The sequence below is a fragment of the Colias philodice genome, chromosome 28 (assembly GCF_061535455.1).
Source record: "Colias philodice isolate Cphi_HAF_F1 chromosome 28, ilColPhil1 Martin Lab GWU primary, whole genome shotgun sequence".
Taxonomy (NCBI): Eukaryota; Metazoa; Arthropoda; class Insecta; order Lepidoptera; family Pieridae; genus Colias; species Colias philodice.
The window spans coordinates 5,220,543-5,239,969 of record NC_143113.1 but is presented as its reverse complement, the minus strand read 5'-3'; the positions used below and the strand labels follow the sequence as shown (position 1 = coordinate 5,239,969).

At 32.0% G+C, this 19,427-nt stretch overlaps 2 protein-coding genes and 1 long non-coding RNA gene across 3 annotated transcripts; 1 reads left to right on the top strand and 2 right to left on the bottom strand.

The window, feature by feature from the left end:
• The first annotated feature begins 2,226 nt into the window (after positions 1–2,226).
• Positions 2,227–7,637, top strand: LOC149476381 (uncharacterized). The gene is made up of 3 exons (XM_089712389.1): positions 2,227–2,325; positions 6,564–6,745; positions 7,287–7,637. Exons 1-3 carry the CDS (start codon positions 2,311–2,313, stop codon positions 7,360–7,362), a joined length of 273 nt encoding a protein of 90 aa, XP_089568515.1. The 5' UTR covers positions 2,227–2,310; the 3' UTR covers positions 7,363–7,637.
• Positions 7,638–11,130: 3,493 nt separating this feature from the next.
• Positions 11,131–17,261, bottom strand: LOC149476380 (uncharacterized). Its single transcript, XM_089712009.1, has 3 exons — positions 17,202–17,261; positions 11,638–11,769; positions 11,131–11,334 (listed from the first exon to the last, which is right to left on the bottom strand). The coding sequence occupies exons 1-3, from the start codon at positions 17,259–17,261 to the stop codon at positions 11,131–11,133; spliced, it is 396 nt and encodes a 131-aa protein (XP_089568135.1).
• A 1,314-nt stretch (positions 17,262–18,575) lies between these two features.
• LOC149476379 (uncharacterized) lies at positions 18,576–19,055 on the bottom strand. The gene is made up of 2 exons (XR_016317890.1): positions 18,812–19,055; positions 18,576–18,780 (listed from the first exon to the last, which is right to left on the bottom strand). It is a non-coding gene; the product is annotated as an uncharacterized LOC149476379 (long non-coding RNA).
• Between the last annotated feature and the right edge of the window lie 372 nt (positions 19,056–19,427).

The window sequence follows — 19,427 nt, the reverse complement described above, 5'->3', positions numbered from 1 at the left end:
GAATCAATAGCACATCTCAGATATATAGATATCACTTTCCTACACTGAACCAGATGGAAGTTATGCCTCCCGTACGACAGAGAAGTTTAAGTTTTTTCCTACCGCTATAACGACGAGACACGGACAGGGTGTTTCAAGCCCTGTTTCGCAGCGAACGTGTTAAACAACAAAATTACGTCAAAAATTTTTTGCTAAATTTTTCCTGAAAATCCATGTTTTCATCTCTAACTTAGCGCAGACGGCATATACCGCTTCTCTAATGTGAGCATTTTGTCTATGAAAACATAATCTTAAACGATAGCTCACATGCGGGTGGCAAAGTTGGGCGGGTTGCTTGTTATGGGTGTTCACAAAGAGTTTTAAGAATTCATCTACTTATTTGAAAAAAAAATGCGTCTGGAATTTTATAAGTATTTTTTACGTACTCAGCGTATGCAAAACTATAACCTCCTTTGAGCTTAGTATACCAACAGTGGGACACCCTGTATAATAGAAATATCAAATAATATGAACATAAACACTGTACCTATTTCAGTATTTCTATACAGATAAAGTTGGAAAGGTGCATTTGTGTATCATTTTACGTGACGTTTAGAATTACAAGCCTCTCACCCCGGCTCTACCCGGGTTTACCGGTGTTACATGAGCATTCTAGATTGACTGTGGACATATATTTTTAACTATTGGACATATATTACACGCTTTATATTAGCTTCACCTGTATGTTTGTTTGTTTGTAACCGACTTCTTTGGGCGCGATTTTGACCCACTTTAAACGGCCAGATTTCGTTCAAACTTTGTAGATTTATTGAGGACCGATGACAATACACTAATTTGATAAAATTTTCTATTTTTTAGTTCGGTTTTCTATACAAAGCGTGTTTTTTAGTTTTTTTAAACCATTATTATTTTTAGGGTTAGTTTTGGTCTTTGAGCGTAACATTTATAAAGAACGCCGTGATTGGTACAACACTTTAACGCGGGAACGCTGAAAAATAATGCTGTACGGATTTTAATTTTTTTTGATTCGTTAGTTTTGTCACCTTATGGAATAAGATAATAATTGTTTAAAAAATTGCTACCTCATTAATTTTAGCTTTTTAATATTAGGTATTCGAATTGAGATAATAACTTAGGTATTATAAAAATACAAAGACAACAAACATTATTTATTAAAGTCCCTGATTTAAGTATTCAAGCCAGAAAACTTATATTTGAATAAATTTAAATTCAACCGTAGAGTTTAAATTCGTTAAAAGTATTTAATTACTTGCTTGCGTAAATCAGGAAGTTACTACTGATTGTTTTTAATCACATATCAATCATTTTTTATGAATAAATAAAATACTAAGTAATAATATGTCAACGCACAGCATAAATTACCAGAATTAGAAACTCGAAATTTTTCACCATGCTTCCTTGTCACTACATAGTAAACAAAGTTACTGTCGCTGTCTGTCTGACTCTATGTATGCTTAAATCTTTAAAACTTCACAACCAATTTTGATGAGATTGTTTCAAAAGACAGAGCGGTTCTCGAGGACTTTTTAATACTAATATTATAAAGCTGAAGAGTTTTTTGTTTGTTTGAACGCGCTTATCTCAGGAACTACTGGTCCGATATGCATTAGAATTTAGATGCGTTAGATAACCCATTTATCTCTCTCTGTCTCTCCTTTTTCATCTTTTTGTCTATGGTACTTCCCGGTTCCAAAACAGACAGAATCTGCTAAAAATATAATTAATGTCCTACAACTATGTAGAATTTATCAAAAAAGACATCTAATATACTTCCGTATATAACTTTTCAAAAATATTGTTTTCACGTTATTAATTGACTGCAAAGGTAAACAGTAAATAGTTTTATTAATTTATTGAAAAATATGACTTACTGAACTCAACTTATAGCTAAATTTACCACATAGTCCATAGATACAATAACATACCAAATTAAGAAAAAAAACCATCCGTTTAGAAACTTAGATAGAATAAGCTCATCAAACAATCGTAAGATGAAATCGACACCGTATACTTAACATTCCAATGTACATTTAAAATCATACCAAACATTCTTTATCTATAAAAGTAATTAAATTAAATCATTCAACCAATAATTATTCCGATCCATTTACGCGAATGTATATCTATAGAAAAATTCAAAAAATATTAACATTGAAGAGATTTACCCCTAAATGTAGAAACAGGCTACGTTCAAAAATCAACGCACACGCATAGTATAAAATAGCTGACAACACAGACCAATGCATCAGTCTCACTTGATAGTTGAGAGGATACACATCTACATTCAACATGTACGCTAAACTGGTGAGATATTTATTTTAATTAATAATTAAATTAATACTAGATTTTGTTAAGAGCTAGAGCTTAAATTTTAGTAGAGCTGCCTGGTTAAAAATTCATTTTGTACTTATAAAACATTTCTTATGCTCAAGATTGTCTATCGATATATAAAATAAATTAATTTACAACAAAAATAGTATATTAGGTTTATATATTTTATATTTCACTTATAAATTTATAAATTTTTAAATAATGTCTCAAACCTATTTTTCGCTTCTATGATATTAAGTGCACGCATGTAGGAGAAAACCTAACTTATTTATTTACTTATGTATTTACAAAAGGAAATAAATACTTAAATGACTGTAGTACTAAAATGGAAAATACGTTACATTTATTCTATACGATCCAAAAAAATCATTAATTAGTCTAACATTGGTTCATTTGCATCCACATCAACGTGTAAAAAAAAACATGTCCTATGTGAAGAATTTAATACAAAACAAACCATAATAATATTTCAAAAGTATTTATCCGCAAAATATTATACAAACAATTTTTTATTTAATTTTCAACAAATTTTCTTCCGCACTTAAAGTCTTCCGCGCGCCGCGCCTTTATGTCTGTTCGCGATCACCTCTAAAACTGCATCACCATTTTTCCTTCCATTTTCTGTAATGGATAGCGAGGAAAGTAATTCGTATTTAATTTACTTTATTTATATAATTATGTATCTATATTTTGTAGGCATTAAACTGCAAAGCTTGTAAAATGTGTTATACATAATGTAACTTCTTAATATTAATTTCTCTCATAAAAAATAAGAATACCAAAATTAATTTCGCAGTAACAACTTAACAATAACAATAGTATTAAAAACCAAAATGAATTAGAGTACTTAGACAACTTAATAACAATAATAGACGCCACATTAAGTAATTCAGAAAAAGATAAAATCAAATTACTGTCAACATGTCAAATATAATCTATGGTACGTAATGAAAAAAAAACAAAATGTCACTACTGTAACCACAATAATTATCGAATTGTGGGCGCAAGGTTGCACAGGTGTTAGAAGAATTTTTAATTAATAATGTATCACAATTACCATGCCATTTGTCATAACTCGATTGATTATGTATTCCATGAATAAATTTGAGGTTACATTCTTTTCATGTGTATTTGACAGATGATTTCGCACCATTTCCTTAACCATAGAGGAAATAGAATTTGATGCTGCTGCATGCAATGATGTTCTTCTTTCTTATAAAACACTTGAAAGGCAATCCGTCTCAATTACTTGAAATAAGTTCATGTACAGACTTTTCCGGGTTTTCCTTTTTCACAACAATATTCAGACTTATAAACATTTAAAAGATTCTAAATGTATTTTTTTATCTGTGTAAAGAGCCTTACTCTTTATACAGATAAAAAAATGTCTTACTTAACGCTAATCCAATTAAAATTAATTAATAAACATGTTCAGTGCCGCCTAAAAGCAAGCAATTAAAACTATTAACTGTCAATGTCAATTTGTATCCAAATTGCGAACACTATCGTGCAACACTGAAATAAATGTTGAAATCTTGTTGAAATGCTTTCAAAATTAATTGTTACACTGTAACAGTTTGTTTCCGCCCCATTTAGTCTGCATACAATAGCTTTATTATCATAAAATATTACAATTTGGGAGCTGGTATGTCAAGACAGCATTCCTATCGTAATTACGCTAAACTATGCCCCGTGGTTTTGCCCGCAGTGCTCCGCTCCTGTTGGTCTTAGTATCATTCCTCGATAAATGGGCTTTATAACACTGAAAGAATTTTTCAAATCGGATCCGTAGTTCCTGAGATTAGCGCGTTCAACCAAACAAACTCTTCAGCTTTATAATATTAGTATGGTTTAAAATTTAAATAAAGCTCTTAAGAAGTTTTTCTACACAAAGGACATCAAAATTACGAAATAGTATGCACAAGCAAAAATATAATACAAATCTATAATAATAGATACATATATAACTAGCTTACCGCCCGCGGCTTCGCCCGCTTTGTCTAAAACCCAATAAATTATATACTAAAACCTTCCTCTTGAATCACTCTATCTATTAAAAAAAACCGCATCCAAATCCGTTGCATAGTTTTAAAGATTTATGCATACAAAGGCACATAGGGACAGAGAAAGCGACTTTGTTTTATACTATGTAGTGATTTTACAATTTAGTATTTATTGTCTGATACTAAAAATAGATATATTATAATATTCATTATTGAATCAATTCCCATACTATCAATTATTATGATAACATAATTCAACGAATTATACAGTCAAATTAACTGCATTCTTCGATACGTGTAGGCGTCGATATTTGAACATTTGATTGAATAATTAATAATTATAACTAGCTTATGTCGCCGACTTTGTCCATATTTATTTCCTTAATAATATAAATGACTGCTCGTAGTCTCTTTCTATCTTATTACAAGACGGACTTACTAATAACTGGGTTTATAATATACATACTAGATTTCCGCCCGCGGCTTCGCCCGCGTTTGCAAAGGAAAACCCGCATAGTTCCCGTTCCCGTGGGATTTCCGGGATAAAAACTATCCTATGTGTTAATCCAAGTTACCCTCTATATGTGTGCTAAATTTCATTGTGATCGGTTCAGTAGTTTTTACGTGAAAGAGTAACTAACATCCATACATCCATACATCCTTACAAACTTTCGCCTTTATCTTCTTTATATATAAAAATGAATCGCAAAATGTGTTGGTAAGCGCATAACTCGAGAACGGCTGACCCGATTTCGATAATTCTTTTTTTATTATATTCCTTGAAGTACGAGGAGAAAACCTAAATATGTACCACGGGCTAAGCCGGGGCGGACCGCTAGTAATATATATTATTAGATTAGATTAAAACCCCGGTTTAAAAGTCTAATGAAAAACATGTCGTTAAACCTAGACAAGGGCATTATATGTTTAAATCTATGTACTTAAGTTAAACCATGAATATAGTCTGCGTTTAAACGAGGACTACAGCTGTCTTACCACAAAAAACTTTAGACAGGGTTTAACTTTAAGCGCGGGTTCTCTTTAATCTGGTTTTGTCGTATTTCACATAGATAACTATTAAAGTGACAGATTACTGGTTTAAAGTTAGACTGTGTTTAAATTGTTTAATGGTAATACCATTTCAGTTTTTGTTTCTTTAAATTTATTGCAAGAACTAGTTGTGTGAAAAGAATTTAAAAGAGAATCCCATTAAAATCAGTTCAGCCGTAACCGATGTTACCCGGAAGAAAATATTCGATTGTAGAAAATTAATAATTAATAATTGCAAATTACTCGTTTAAATCTGTAAATAATCAAAATGAAACATGAACCAAATAAAATATTTTCGTTCAGACATTATGCAGATACCATTGAGATAATATTAATAGGAGACGACACCGCCTACATCACTTATGTTCCACTCAACATACGTCATGTGACGTATGTTGAGCGGTATTTTTTAATGGTTTTAAAGTGAAACGCATCAAACATGCCTTCGTGTGTGTTACGATATTGCACAAATAATACAAATAATACGGAAAAGTGCAAAGGAATAACTTTCATCGTTAAGTACCTAACTAAATAATAATTTTTAAAACTTAGTTAGAGCAAAAAAATGGCGCACAGATTTTGTTCGTGGTGTCTCCTCCATACGTAGTAATATTATCTCAATGGCAGATACAGACAAAAAAAAGTCGATTTACTTTTTTAAGCGCGATAGTACGGAAGGCATGAATGAACTACATAAAACTTGTTAATCAAGTAGTATTTATTATATTTACTCGTAGTTTAATTCGTAAAAATATCAGAGTCAAGTTTCGGATTTTATTTGCATAGTGTTTTATTTTTTATATCAATTTGACAGAATCAATTACCCGCCAGCTTTGTAATAGAACATTCATTGTTGTTTTCGTTTGTTTGTATGATAGCACTAATCTCAGGAATAACGGGACCGATTTGAAAAATTATTTCATTGTTAGATAGCCCATTTATCGAGGAACACCACTATATATCATCACGCTAAGACCAATAGGAGCGAAGCAATGCGATTGAAACGCGAGGCACAACTAGTCTAATACTAAATAATAATTCTTGTTAAATTCTACTCTTGTTTTAAATCAACAAAATATATTTTTACAAGGTGGCAAATAAACAGTATTTCTATTCTTCAACTACGGCAAATAAACAGTATTTCTCTTTCTTCTACAGTTCATTGTTTCCGTCCTGGCTGTGGTAGCGCTGGCCCGCGAGTACCCCGCAGGAGTCCACCCCGCAATCTGCCCCAACTACCCCTTCTGTGAGCAGGGCATCCTCGCCCGGTTCACCCCAGACGGCCAGCCGATACCCGAGTGGGTGTACAACCCATCCATCCTACCTGTCGCCCCAGCTGAGTAAGTATTTTCTATATTATGTTGAAAAATGCAAAAGGTAGGCATTAAAAAGAAGGCTCGCCACACAGACTAAACTACAGGGTTTAAAAACTTTAGTTTGTTTGAACGCGCTAATCTCAGGAAAAATAATTTCGGACTTAGATAGCCCATTTATCGAGAAAGGCTAAAGGCTACATATCATCACGCTAAGACAAATAGGAGCGGAGCAATGCAGGTAAAACCGCGGGGCTCAGATAATCGTGTTTAAATGGAAAAGTATTATAAAGTTTGTGCAAGGATTTTTTTAAATAGGCTTTATAATATGAAGATTAAAGCCATAATGCACCTGACTGCCGAGTGCAGATTTAAGAATATAACTAGGAAATCTAGATATGTCAATTTCGTCATGATGTGATGCTTGAAATACTGAATACATGTTACATTTACTCGATATTTTGATTAACATAAGCCTTTATTCTTCCACCAAGTAATCAGCATAAAGAGTCCCATAATAATAAAGTATCAAAAAGATTTGCCATATTAAACGATTATTTCTTTTCAGCCCTCACGCCGCCGCCCGTGAATACCCTGCTGGAGTGAACCCCGCGTCTTGCCCCAACTACCCTTACTGCTATTGAACAGTTGACATTTGGCCCCCCCTCATCCCAGATTGTTAATACCAGATTTTCAAACGAAACGTCACTTAATTTTTTATGAGCACATGACAACCGCCCATCAAATGTCACCTTGACAATGTCACTTTGACAGCTCCGAACTCAAGTCACTTTTCCACTTGAAAAAAGAAGAAGAAGAAGTCACTTTTCGTTGAAAATCTCCGTCTATTGACAATGCCACTGCCATAATAATTCTAAATTGTAAATACGCGTCTACGCAAATAAGTCTGTAAATGTTACGCATTTGGTTTTTTTTATAAAATTTGTAAAAAGTGTAAATAAAAATACATTTACTTTTACTTCTTTGTTTTATTACCAACCTACTCTGCATATATATGTAATACCGATATCGATTAATGAATCTTATGAAAGAGAATTGTTCATATTTAGAAACAATCTACCTACTTTACCTATAGAAATAAATATTTGATTAGAATAACAATAAACAGCTGAAGCTAATCTTTAGAATTATCGAATCAAATTCAGAGTTCAGATAATTTGAATAATTATTTGACTCAAATACAAGCCTACATTATTTGCACATTTCACATACATTTAATATTTAATATTAAACCTACATAAGTAACACAATTTCTAAATTTTATCCATAACGTTGAGTAAAAACATCTAAAGGAAGATGCTTTTGTGCTTATAGCATAAGTATGGCTAGGTAATTTGGACAACTATCAAACTGTCTTTTGTTTTGGTGTGTGACAAAATAATTTATTTCTCCGTATTTATTAAAAATATAAGATACTAGATTTCCGCCTGCGGCATCACCCGCGTTTTCAAAGGAAAACCCGCATAGTTCCCATTCCCGTGGTATTTCCGGGATAAAACCTATCCTATGTGTTAATCCAAGCTACCCTCTATATGTGTGCTAAATTTCATTGTAATCGGTTCAGTAGTTTATGCGTGGAAACCATACATACATACATAATTACAAAACTTTCCTCTCTAAAATATGTATTAGGTATTAGTATAGACAAGCATTTCGCTTCGCTCACATGCTCTCTATATATAAACATCCTTAACTCTAGAATTTTCATACTTATTTGCATGTAAAATGTAATACTCTTGCTGTAAAAACACGTCTAGTTAACTAATTGTTTAAAAAGTAAAATATTTAAAAAAAAATACGAAGTTTTAAGGTTTGAATCCACTGTTCTTTAAAATATTATGAGCAAATCAATCAGTAAGTGAGTAACTCTATAATTTATCGAAATAATAGAAAATTGCGTACAAATGAGATGTTGAAAAAGAAAACAGAAGTTGTGTGCAAACGTTGTTAATTTGATACTTCAAATTTACGATACTTTTGTACACCTTCGGAGAAAATCAAAGAGAACTTTAAAAACATTAATTACACAGATACATATAAAATAATTGGTTCCTCATAACCTCTCAGCTGTTATAGCAATATCAAGTACTTTGTGCATTCATCACGGCTTTAAATGGTCCGTGCGTGTCATTATACAATTATTATAGTCGCATCCATCATTGTGAAATTGCTATCATATTTGGAAGTGCAAGGGCGAGTATCCGAACGCATGTAGTTGCTTAATTATGGCGGCAAAATTAATATTGATTGTTTTTTGACATTGATGTTACTTTTATGATAAGGAAACCGGTCAGAGGTGTATCTTATTGAGCATTGAGGATTTTTATTTTTAAATTTATGGTGTATGTATTTCATTATAATTTATAAGGTATGATTTGTAAGTTACCTATCTACTAAAAAAAATGCTTAGACGGTAAATTTCTAACAAATTAGGTTGAGAGAATTTAATTAAACAACTTGAAGAAATTTTTATCAGTTACATTATGATGGTTACATTAATAGCATTATTTTTAAAACAAAAATGAATTAAAGAGTCATTTTTTTACCAAACAATATATCCTATTTCCTTTTTTAATTATTTGCAAAATGAAATCGAAAAATTAAAGACGAGTATCCATCGATATATTATCGAGAAATTATTTCAATCCGTATCGCAAAATGCATTCAAATAGGTATGCGCGCATATAGGATTGAAATAATTTCTCGATAATAATTATATCGATGGTTAATCGTCAGTTGCATATAACTATGGCGGGAAAATAACTAATTAGACATTGACATTGATTTTACTTAGAAGATTGTGGAAACCTGCCAAGAATATATCTTACCAATATCTTCCTCAACTGTCCTAATCACTCCCCTTCCCTGTATGATTTCCTTCTTCCAGATATCCCTAGACCCACTAACATGAACACTCTTTTAGCAATGTTAAACTCACCTATAATTGAAATTCTTTCCAACTTTATCACAACTAATAAACTAAAATTATAATTTACACCTAGATTAATTCACTATAAATATATAATATATATTAACAATATTGAGTAGCCCTATTTCGTTTGTTTTTAACTAACTCTCATATCATTTATTATCTGTCTGAATTAACAGTACTAATTTTTATGTTGTGTATCTATATATTGTGTTTGTCTCTTTTTGTTTTAGGTATATCTGTGTTTTGATTGACATCGGTATAGGGTATATTAATGTTAGTTTCTCAAGCGTGTATTATCTTCCCAACGTGACATTGGCAGAATTGTACTCAAACAAAATTGCCACCCTTCGAAAAAATTGAATTGAATTATATCTTACCATATTATTAAGTAATGATAGATATGTAGCATCTAATTGAGCCTATTATAGATCTTAACTACTAATTAATATTATAAATCGTTAATATCTTTAATTTCTAATATTATCAATGCGAAAGAAACTTTGTATTTCTGTATGTCTCTTCTTCACGCCTCAACCTCTGTACCGATTTGGATAAAATTGGACACAGCTTGAGACCTGAGAAAGACCATAGGTACTATGTGGAGTTTTCTTTGACTACGCGGGCGAAGTCACGAGGAGTAAGCTAGTGTTAATATAAAACAGGAAAGACTGTAGTCGCAAGAATGTAAGAAACCTGAAATTTTTCTTGAGGAACTATTAACTATTAACTATCACTTATTGTTTTAAAGTCTTTAGGGACACAATCTATGCTACGAGCAATGATATTTTATGTAATAAGCACTCCGGGAGTTGCAGTAATGTGGCTAATTAGCAACATTTACTTCAGTTGTCTCCTTTCGTTCCGGATAATTGAATCATGCCTACTCACTTTAACGTTTGAAAATCGAATATTTCATTAGTAACCTAACTACACCTTTTTACCTATTAGGTACTCCAACCACAGATCAAACAAATGCACTTGTGACCCAAATATAGTTAAACCGAATATCGTAATCAATATTGAAACACTAAGCTAGCCACCGTAACGTGTAACCCAATCATTATGTGTTGCAACCACACGCCACACGCGCTTGTTAATTATAATCTGACATGTCATGTCATTGTCAAGTTTTTTTTTTATTGGACGAGAGAGATGTGGCTAAGGGTCGATGTATCTAGGTAGAGACCTATACAAATGGCAGAAAGCTAAAGAATAGTATCCGCTATCCGCTAAATACCTTAGGCTTATAATGTTTAGCTAATCGTTCGGTCACACTACTAATGACGACGTCGACCACGACCAAATTTCCGATTTAAGGGTCTATAACTAAATCTCTATTTATATAGTTATATTATCTCAATATAAATATCTAAAAACAAATTAAGGTATGGAATACATTTTATAATTAATACACATTAAATTAATAACACAAAGAAATGCAAATACTTAAGTATACCGATTATACATTAATAAAAGCAATACTAGCTCTTCTCTTCTCAAGACTCGCTTTTTTCTTCTTTCCGACTAAATTTAAAAGAAGAATAGTCTGTTGTTCTTCTAGAAGCTTCTCGAATAATTTTATGACGTCACTCACGGTCGTTTTGGCGCCATCTGTCAGTGTGTCAAGTTTGACAGCTATGGCGGCGCAATTCTCTGGAGGTAGCTTAAAAAATAAGAAGTAAATTAATTTACTCTCAACTCAATATTATTATGTAAAATGAAAAATTCTATGCATTTGTAAACACTCTTTTTTTTGTAAAATCCCGTACCTATAATGTAGGATAGGTTTTATCCCAGAAATCCCACGGGAATAGGAACTACGCGTGTTTTTCTTTGAAAACGCGGGGAAAGCCGCGGGCAGAAAGCTAGTGTTCATAATATTTTAGCGCATTTAACAACACTACAATATCTGCCTTATAATATTACAAAATAAGTAAGTAACTATAATTCAATAAAAAATGCTCACTTTATAAACAGCATTTTCATATTTATCCAACTCGGTGCCTTCACTCATACTCAAATGTCTTGATCTCAACCAAGCGTAATTCGAATTCAATCCTTCTGCTTGAACTTGTGCCTTCTTAATTAATGATCTCACCTAGAAGTTAGAACAAACATTCATATTAGAATACCACCTTCCTTCGATTTCGCTCGAAAAAATTTATTACTCGAGAAGTATAGCTTTCTGGAATTTTACTTATATTTGTATACGTAGTATATTATTATTAGTCTGTGCTTATATAATATTATGTACATACAAATACTACTCTTAAATCTATCCAAGCCTGTGTTTTCTCCGTCGTTCAATATCATCTTTTACCAATTGAGCAAAAATAACGAACCATTTAATTGCTTTTATAGATTTAATTTAGAAATAAGAAAGGTAGCGGAAGGCCTTTATTTTATGTAAATGGAGAAGTGTGCGTAAGTCGTTATTTTATATGTGTGGTTCCGTATTTGTGGAGAATGGGGCAAATGTCATATCTGTTTCAGTGATCAATTTTATTTACGGACTTATAGTTATTGCGCCCATACTTCTTTGATAGTGATTGAACCTTGGACTTTTGGTTTGAAATACGAATCTAGCCACTACTCTATATAGGGTAAACGCAGCTATCAACGACCCATCGAAAATCTGAAGGTATTACCGACCTATAAAAGTAATTCGAAATTTAAACGTTTCCAGAACTATTCTAGCTATAGGTAGGCAAAGTTATACACGAATGTATTACTTGAGCATCGTATACTTTTACGTTAGTGTGAATAACTGTGCAAAAAAGAGTTAAAATACGTAAGTTGCTGAGGGGTAGCGTGGACGCAGGACGTTTCGTACTGTTCCGTTGTTCCTTCGGGTAAGTACCTACTGTGATTTATCTTTTTAAGACATTTACAAACAAATGACATCTATACTTTAATTTATATTACTAAATGTCAATGCATTTAAGTGTCAACTTTTCATTTCTTACAACATTTTATTAATAAAAAGTAATTTGAAACGATAAAACTTTAAATAAAAATGGGACGGTGTTAGCTTCGCCAGTTTAAGTCGTGGCAGGTATCAACGACCTATAAGTCGGCAATGGCAGCAACGTAACTTTTTGTTTTAAATTTATTTTATGTTATTGTATCACACTAACACAAGTGGTTTTATGGACCAGTTTAAATCTAAGCTATGAGTCTTCATAAAAATCTATTAGCGACTAAACTTTTTTGTCTAGTGTTTATTTTTTAGCGTTGTCAATTTATACAAAGTTATGATATTTTTCGAGGATCGGTATCGAATAGTTACAGTAGTAAATCATTGTTTTTTTTGTTTAAACAATATGCATTTGTTCATATTTTGTATGACATTAATCAATTATAATCTATTTTATAGTCTGATGGTCAAATGAATTAAAATAACCATTTTTTTATGGGTCGGTAATACAATTTAGGTTTATACTCACATACTTTATTACCGACCCATGTGGGTCGGCAATAGCAACTATAGGAAGCTATTACCGATCGAATATAGATTGTTTAGTTTCTCATCTACTAATTCAAATTCAAATTGCTTTATTTGCAGAATGTAGAATAAGGATGTTCGTGGATATAGATAATATTGATCCTTAAACATTCTGCTCGTAGTTGAGCGTGCAAATATATTTTTACTACTTTTATGACATAATAGGTGCCTATTAAAAAATGCTTTTTCATGGTTAAATTAACCTAAAACATATAATTATATTTTTTCCAGAAATATGGAGCCACAAAAGCGGCGAAAAGTATAGGTACAGTAAAACACAACTCGCCGAAGCAATCAATCAAATAGCATAAGGAAATAAATATCCTAGAGTTTGAAATCCTTAATTTAATATAATATGTACATAATTATATTAATAGTATTATGTTGATTAAAATAGAAGTTTATAATTATTTAGTTCATAACTAATAAGTACTCATTTGTTTTATTAAAAGAACTATAATAAAAAAATACGAATATATTTGCATTTTTATTTCATTTTATTAAGATCGGCAATCATCATCATCACTAGCTTCTATACATTCCATTGCTGGAATAAGGCCTCCTCTCACGTACGATCGGGAATAGCTGCATAAAAATCGTTAATAGCTTCACAGCCGTTTTTATGGGTCGGTAATTGCAACAATCGACTAAGTCACATTGTAAATTATTTTTTACAAGATAATCCTTTATTAGAATGTATTTGCTTCAATAAAAACATTTTTTGTACATAACACTAGCATATAAAATGAAACTATAAATCTTTAGCAGAACCAGTATACTTAAAAAATATGGTTGATTTTGAAATTGCCTTAGAGGGGTCGTTAATACCTGCGTTTACCTTATATACTCTACAAGCGGATTATTTTATAGAATATACAAACAAAAATATAGTGTTATTAAGTACTTTAATTCCTTGAACATTTCAACTGCGTATATTTGAAACATGGTGCTTTTCCACCAGAGACGTGCGTGGATGCGTATTGCGTAGCGAGGGATGTTTTTGTAAAGAACCAAATAGTATCGTTTCAAACGCTAAATGAAGCGATATGCACATCCCTCGCTACGTATGCACATCACTAGTGGAAACGTACCTTATGAATGCGAAATTCGTTTTTTTCAAACGTACATTTTTTCTACAATTGAGATATTATATCGAACGATAGCACACACAAAGCCTGTTAAAAGTTATAGCACTGTGTATATTGACACTATAAAAACACAAATTCCTATTAGGTACATACCTACATATTATACACATACACACAAGTATTACATTTTAAGTTTAACAAAACTTAGTCACATTAAAATATTTTTAAAAAGTTTTGCGGAACCCCAATAACATTCAACTTGTCTAATATATTAAAAAATGATAAAATCTGCTCTATAAAGCTTAAGGTTAGGTCCGCATTAGGTCTAGTATTTGCATATGAGTCCTAAAACGTAAATAATCTATAGGTATATGTCTGAATTAATTGAATACGTAATAAATATACATGAAAGTTAAATTGTAAGAAGAATGACTTATCACATAGCTTCTATCGCGGGCCTTGAGCGCGGGGACCGAATCCAGAAATTCCGTAACGAAAAAACCTCACGCTCCCCACTCCGACGGGCTCGGAGGTGTGGCTTGAAGGCATAGCATGCAATAGCTTTACCGCGGCAGTCCCCGAGTGCCACACGTCTTTTTTTTTTACTAAATATTTCAGGACAATTTTCACACACGGCACGATCTGACCCATACTCTTTCGCTTGTGTTATGGAAACATGTATAATCTTCTTATATATAAAAATGAATCGCAAAATGTGTTGGTAAGCGCATAACTCGAGAACGGCTGAACCGATTTCGATAATTCTTTTTTTATTATATTCCTTGAAGTACGAGGATGGTTCTTATGTAGAGAAAACGTAAACATATACCACGGGCGAAGCCGGGGTGGACCGCTAGTTTTAAATAAATACTTATTAGACAATTTAAACCCAGACAAAGAGCAAACATCTATTCATCTATTATAATACTAGCTTTCCGCCCGCGTTTTTAAAGAAAAACCCGCATAGTTCCCGCTCCCGTGGGTTTCCGGGATAAAACCTATCCTATGTGTTAATCCAAGTTACCCTCTATATGTGTGCTAAATTTCATTGTAATCGGTTGAGTAGTACTTGCGTGAAAGAGTAACAAACACACACATACACATCCTCACAAACTTTCGCATCATCACTATCACTACATAGTATAAAACAAAGTCGCTTTCCCTGTCCCTATGTCCCTATGTCCCTATGTCCCTTTGTACGCTTAAATCTTTGAAACTACGCAACGGATTTTGATGCGGTTTTTTTTAATAGATAGAGTGATTCAAGAGGAAGGTTTATATGTATAATAAGATCCATTAAGTAGTGGAGAAGTACTGTTATTTTTGAGGTTTCTAATGTGATGTCGTAAAAAATTACATTTATTCCGCTTACATTGCAAACGCAGGCTGAACCCTACGAGTTTTATCAAAATAATGTACTAAGTATTATACACATTGAAAAGGTCTACAGAAAAGTCCGCGATGGTATATGTCTATCTCTTATGGATAACCCACAATAACTTTTTTTTGTCATTTACTTTTTACGACAAATAATGGCTAATTTTCGAAGCGATTTTAACCAATACAGCATTAATCCTTAACCAATTAAATACCATGGATACATTGTTCATTTAATATAGATCTATATGGCCCTTTACACCGTATGATTTAAGTGAATATTTTCGAAGATATTACAGATTTAAAAATTGCAGGACGTAGCGTTTGCGGCCGCCCGGCTATGTATTTTATACCCGTGCGATGCCGGAGGCCGGAGCGGGCCGCTATATTTTTATACCTATACAACGTTCACAATTTTTCTGTAGTGTATTTAGTATCAGCATTGCACCCGTGCGAAGCCGGGGCGGGTCGCTAGTTTATAATATTAGTAGGATAGTAGGATAGGATTAGTAGGTTATCCCTTATTCAAACGCGAGCCTGTGGAGGAGCTAACAAAAAAGTAAGATACGTTCCTGGGTAATTTTGGGTCGTAGATTTCAAAAATACACACAAAAAAGGGGTTAGTGGGGGGGAAGTACCCTTTTTTCGGTGGGAAGTATATATCCCGTCATCTGTTCTCTCTTGTAAAAAGTTTGGAAAGGTGGGAACTATAGCTCCCAGTGTCCACTCCAGACATCAATATTTTAAAACACTAGTTAGTTTCCCTGACTCCACTTGTGAATTTAATGTTATCGTAAAAAATTATAAAGATCAAGTTTTTTAATAAAGGAGGTGAAAGTACTCATCAATGCAAGTTTATTTTACTGAGGGAAGAATTCGGGAATTGAAAAATGAATGACTTCAACATAAAAATGGCATTTTTCTAAAACAAAATGAAAACAATAGGTAAATACTAATGTATTGAGTTAAGATTTCTAATTATCTGATCAGGAAATAACGAATAACAATAAATAAGTTGCTTATACCAACTAAAAAAGATTTTTTAGACACACAGATTTTATATATAGAATTTCCGAATGTCGTGTGCAGTGACGAACACTGGGATGATATCTTCCCACTTAAAGACTTAATTTCAATCGACTCTACGAAGGTATAAACGAAAGATTCTGGGCATATTTTTACGTTTCACGCAACCGTAATATAGTCTAGTTTACATAGCTAGAACTCAAATCTACTTATCTAATTTTTTTTGAGCACTACACCAAAAACTAAAAAATAACGGTCGTTTTCGGCTGCAAGATCACGTCACCTGACTTTGACGTGTGTTTACCATGACATGTAATAATTCTCTGAAAAGTGTTTCCATGAAAAAAAGTTCTCTGAAATGTTAAGATTGCGTAGATAAATATTACACTGCATTAGGTTTAAGCATATAAAAATAAAACACGATTTACTTCAATCTGAGACGTGGGAAGTATAGCTCCCAGCGTTTTAATAAGGGTTATTTTATAAAACACACCAATAAATGCTAGTACCTATTTAATCAAAATAATTACTTACATGATTTATTAAATCTTCAGGTGTAAAACGTATGCCTTTATTTTTCTCTCCGAAGAACATTTTGGATAAAAGATGGAATCAATATAATAATTTTATGAGTTTTGGCAATGAGACAGTTACATATAGGTATATTGATATAATATAATTAAATCAATATAATATAAATACATAGATTCTTATCTGTCTGTGTATTGATACAAATAAAATTTTTACAGACTGCAGTTTTTTGTCGACTTTTCTTTTAGACACTTGGACGGAATATGCAATATTATAAATTATTATTATGACGATTCAACAGTATAAGAAAATCTTATCTCTCGATATGAAGAATTTGAAAATCCCACTAAACTATGATGAGTTTTTTATAAAATTTGTTTTTAAACTTTTTTGAAATAATTGGAAAATCCTATATAAACGAAGTCGGGTGTACTATAGTTGTGTTGAATCGAAACAGAATAGATAATTTATATTGAAGTGCTACTTGACTTATCTCAAATAATTAAAACTTATTGAATTATATTGCTTGCTAGCTGTGCCACGCGGTTTCACCCGCATTGTTCCGCTCCTGTTGGTCTTAGCGTGATGATATACCTACCTACAGGTTGTAATCGTTAAGTGTGCACAGGCGATTATTCCGTAACTATTGCAGATATCAAAAAACTTTAAACTATTATCGAAAGCCCTTTACCTAATAAGTAAAATGACAATAGTAACTTGTTAAAAATAAAACGGGAAATATCCCAAAATTTTACTCCGTGTTTGGTGTAAAATTTTGGGATATTTGCCCATACATTTAATTTCCCATACATTTTGTATTCAAAGCAAATGTTCGAGGTGACATTCTCGTTTTTGAATACCATTGTATTCAACAATGATATCTATTTACAGTTTCTAAATGAATTTTCATTAAAATTTGCGAAGTAATTTAAGCACAAAACCAAAAAAAACCAATACCTTTCATATTACATGTTGGGGATAGTCATATCTCATACTGAATGTATGGTCGTGTTTGATGTAAAATTTTTGGATATTTCCCGTTTTATTTTTAAAAAGTTATCACTGTCATTTTACTCATTAGGTAAAGGGCTTTCGATACCAGTTTAAAGTTTTTTGATATCTGCAATAGTTACGGAATAATCGCCTGTCCACACTTAACGATTACACCCTGCATGGCCTATTATAGCCTTCCTCGATAAATGGGCTATCTAACACCGAAGTAATTTTTCAAATCGGACCAGTACCTAGTTGCCGAGATTATCGCGTTCAAACAAACAAACAAACTCTTCAGTAGTCAGTCTGTAGATATTTAATATTTCTAAGAATAAATAAATCTAATGATTGCTTGAATGATCAAAAGGGGATGAAAATAAAATATTTCTTTTTTATTTTGAAATAAACTTTATTAATAGCATCATTTTATGTGCGGAACTGTAAACATCACAATTGTACAAATAAAAAATATTATTTAATAACATAAAATATAATAAAACTATTAAACTGGTATCACATTTACTGAGAATGTACGCAAACCCGTATTAAAATCATATATTTTATATAATTACATATTTGTAACAAAAAACTAATGGTTTACCACAAAACAATTTAAACACAGTCTAACTTTAAACCAGGGATCTGTCACTTTAATATTTGTCTATGTGAAATACGACAAAACCAGATTAAAGAGAACCCGCGCTTAAAGTTAAACCCTGTCTAAAGTTTTTTGTGGTAAGACAGTAAATATTTGGTAAAATAAATACTTGTACATAGGTGCCGAGGTATAATTGTAAAATAAAGTAACAACAATACATATAAAAATAATTCGTGTTTATCCCATATTGATAACCCATAAACAATATAAAAAAAACATAGACACAAGCTTTATAAAAGAGACAAATATTATAAATTTTAGTTACTACGCAAACTGGTAAATTGACTCAAAACTGAACTAGCAGTTCTTTCGATACACAAAAAACCAGACAAACATACTAACATTAGTGTTTTTCCTAAAATTTTTAGTAGGCACACGTCCAAATATTTATTAAAACGTATATGGTCTTACTACAAAACAATTTTAACACAGTCTAACTTTAAACCAGGGATCTGTCACTTTAATAGTTGTCTATGTGAAATACGACAAAACCAGATGAAAGAGAACCCGCGCTTAAAGTTAAACCCTGTCTAAAGTTTTTGTGGTAAGACAGATAATTTTCTACATTTCATCTATTT

What these genes read in the sequence shown, in the direction of transcription:
- LOC149476381 (XM_089712389.1), top strand. An exon ending in CTACCTGTCGCCCCAGCTGA is followed by an intron (nt 6,746 to 7,286) that starts GTAAGTATTTTC and finishes ATTTCTTTTCAG; the next exon opens with CCCTCACGCCGCCGCCCGTG.
- LOC149476380 (XM_089712009.1), bottom strand. Translation starts at nt 17,261, where the DNA reads ATGTTCTTCGGAGAGAAAAATAAAGGCATACGTTTTACACCTGAAGAT. An exon ending in CTGAAGATTTAATAAATCAT is followed by an intron (nt 11,770 to 17,201) that starts GTAAGTAATTAT and finishes TCTAACTTCTAG; the next exon opens with GTGAGATCATTAATTAAGAA. An exon ending in ATGAAAATGCTGTTTATAAA is followed by an intron (nt 11,335 to 11,637) that starts GTGAGCATTTTT and finishes TTATTTTTTAAG; the next exon opens with CTACCTCCAGAGAATTGCGC.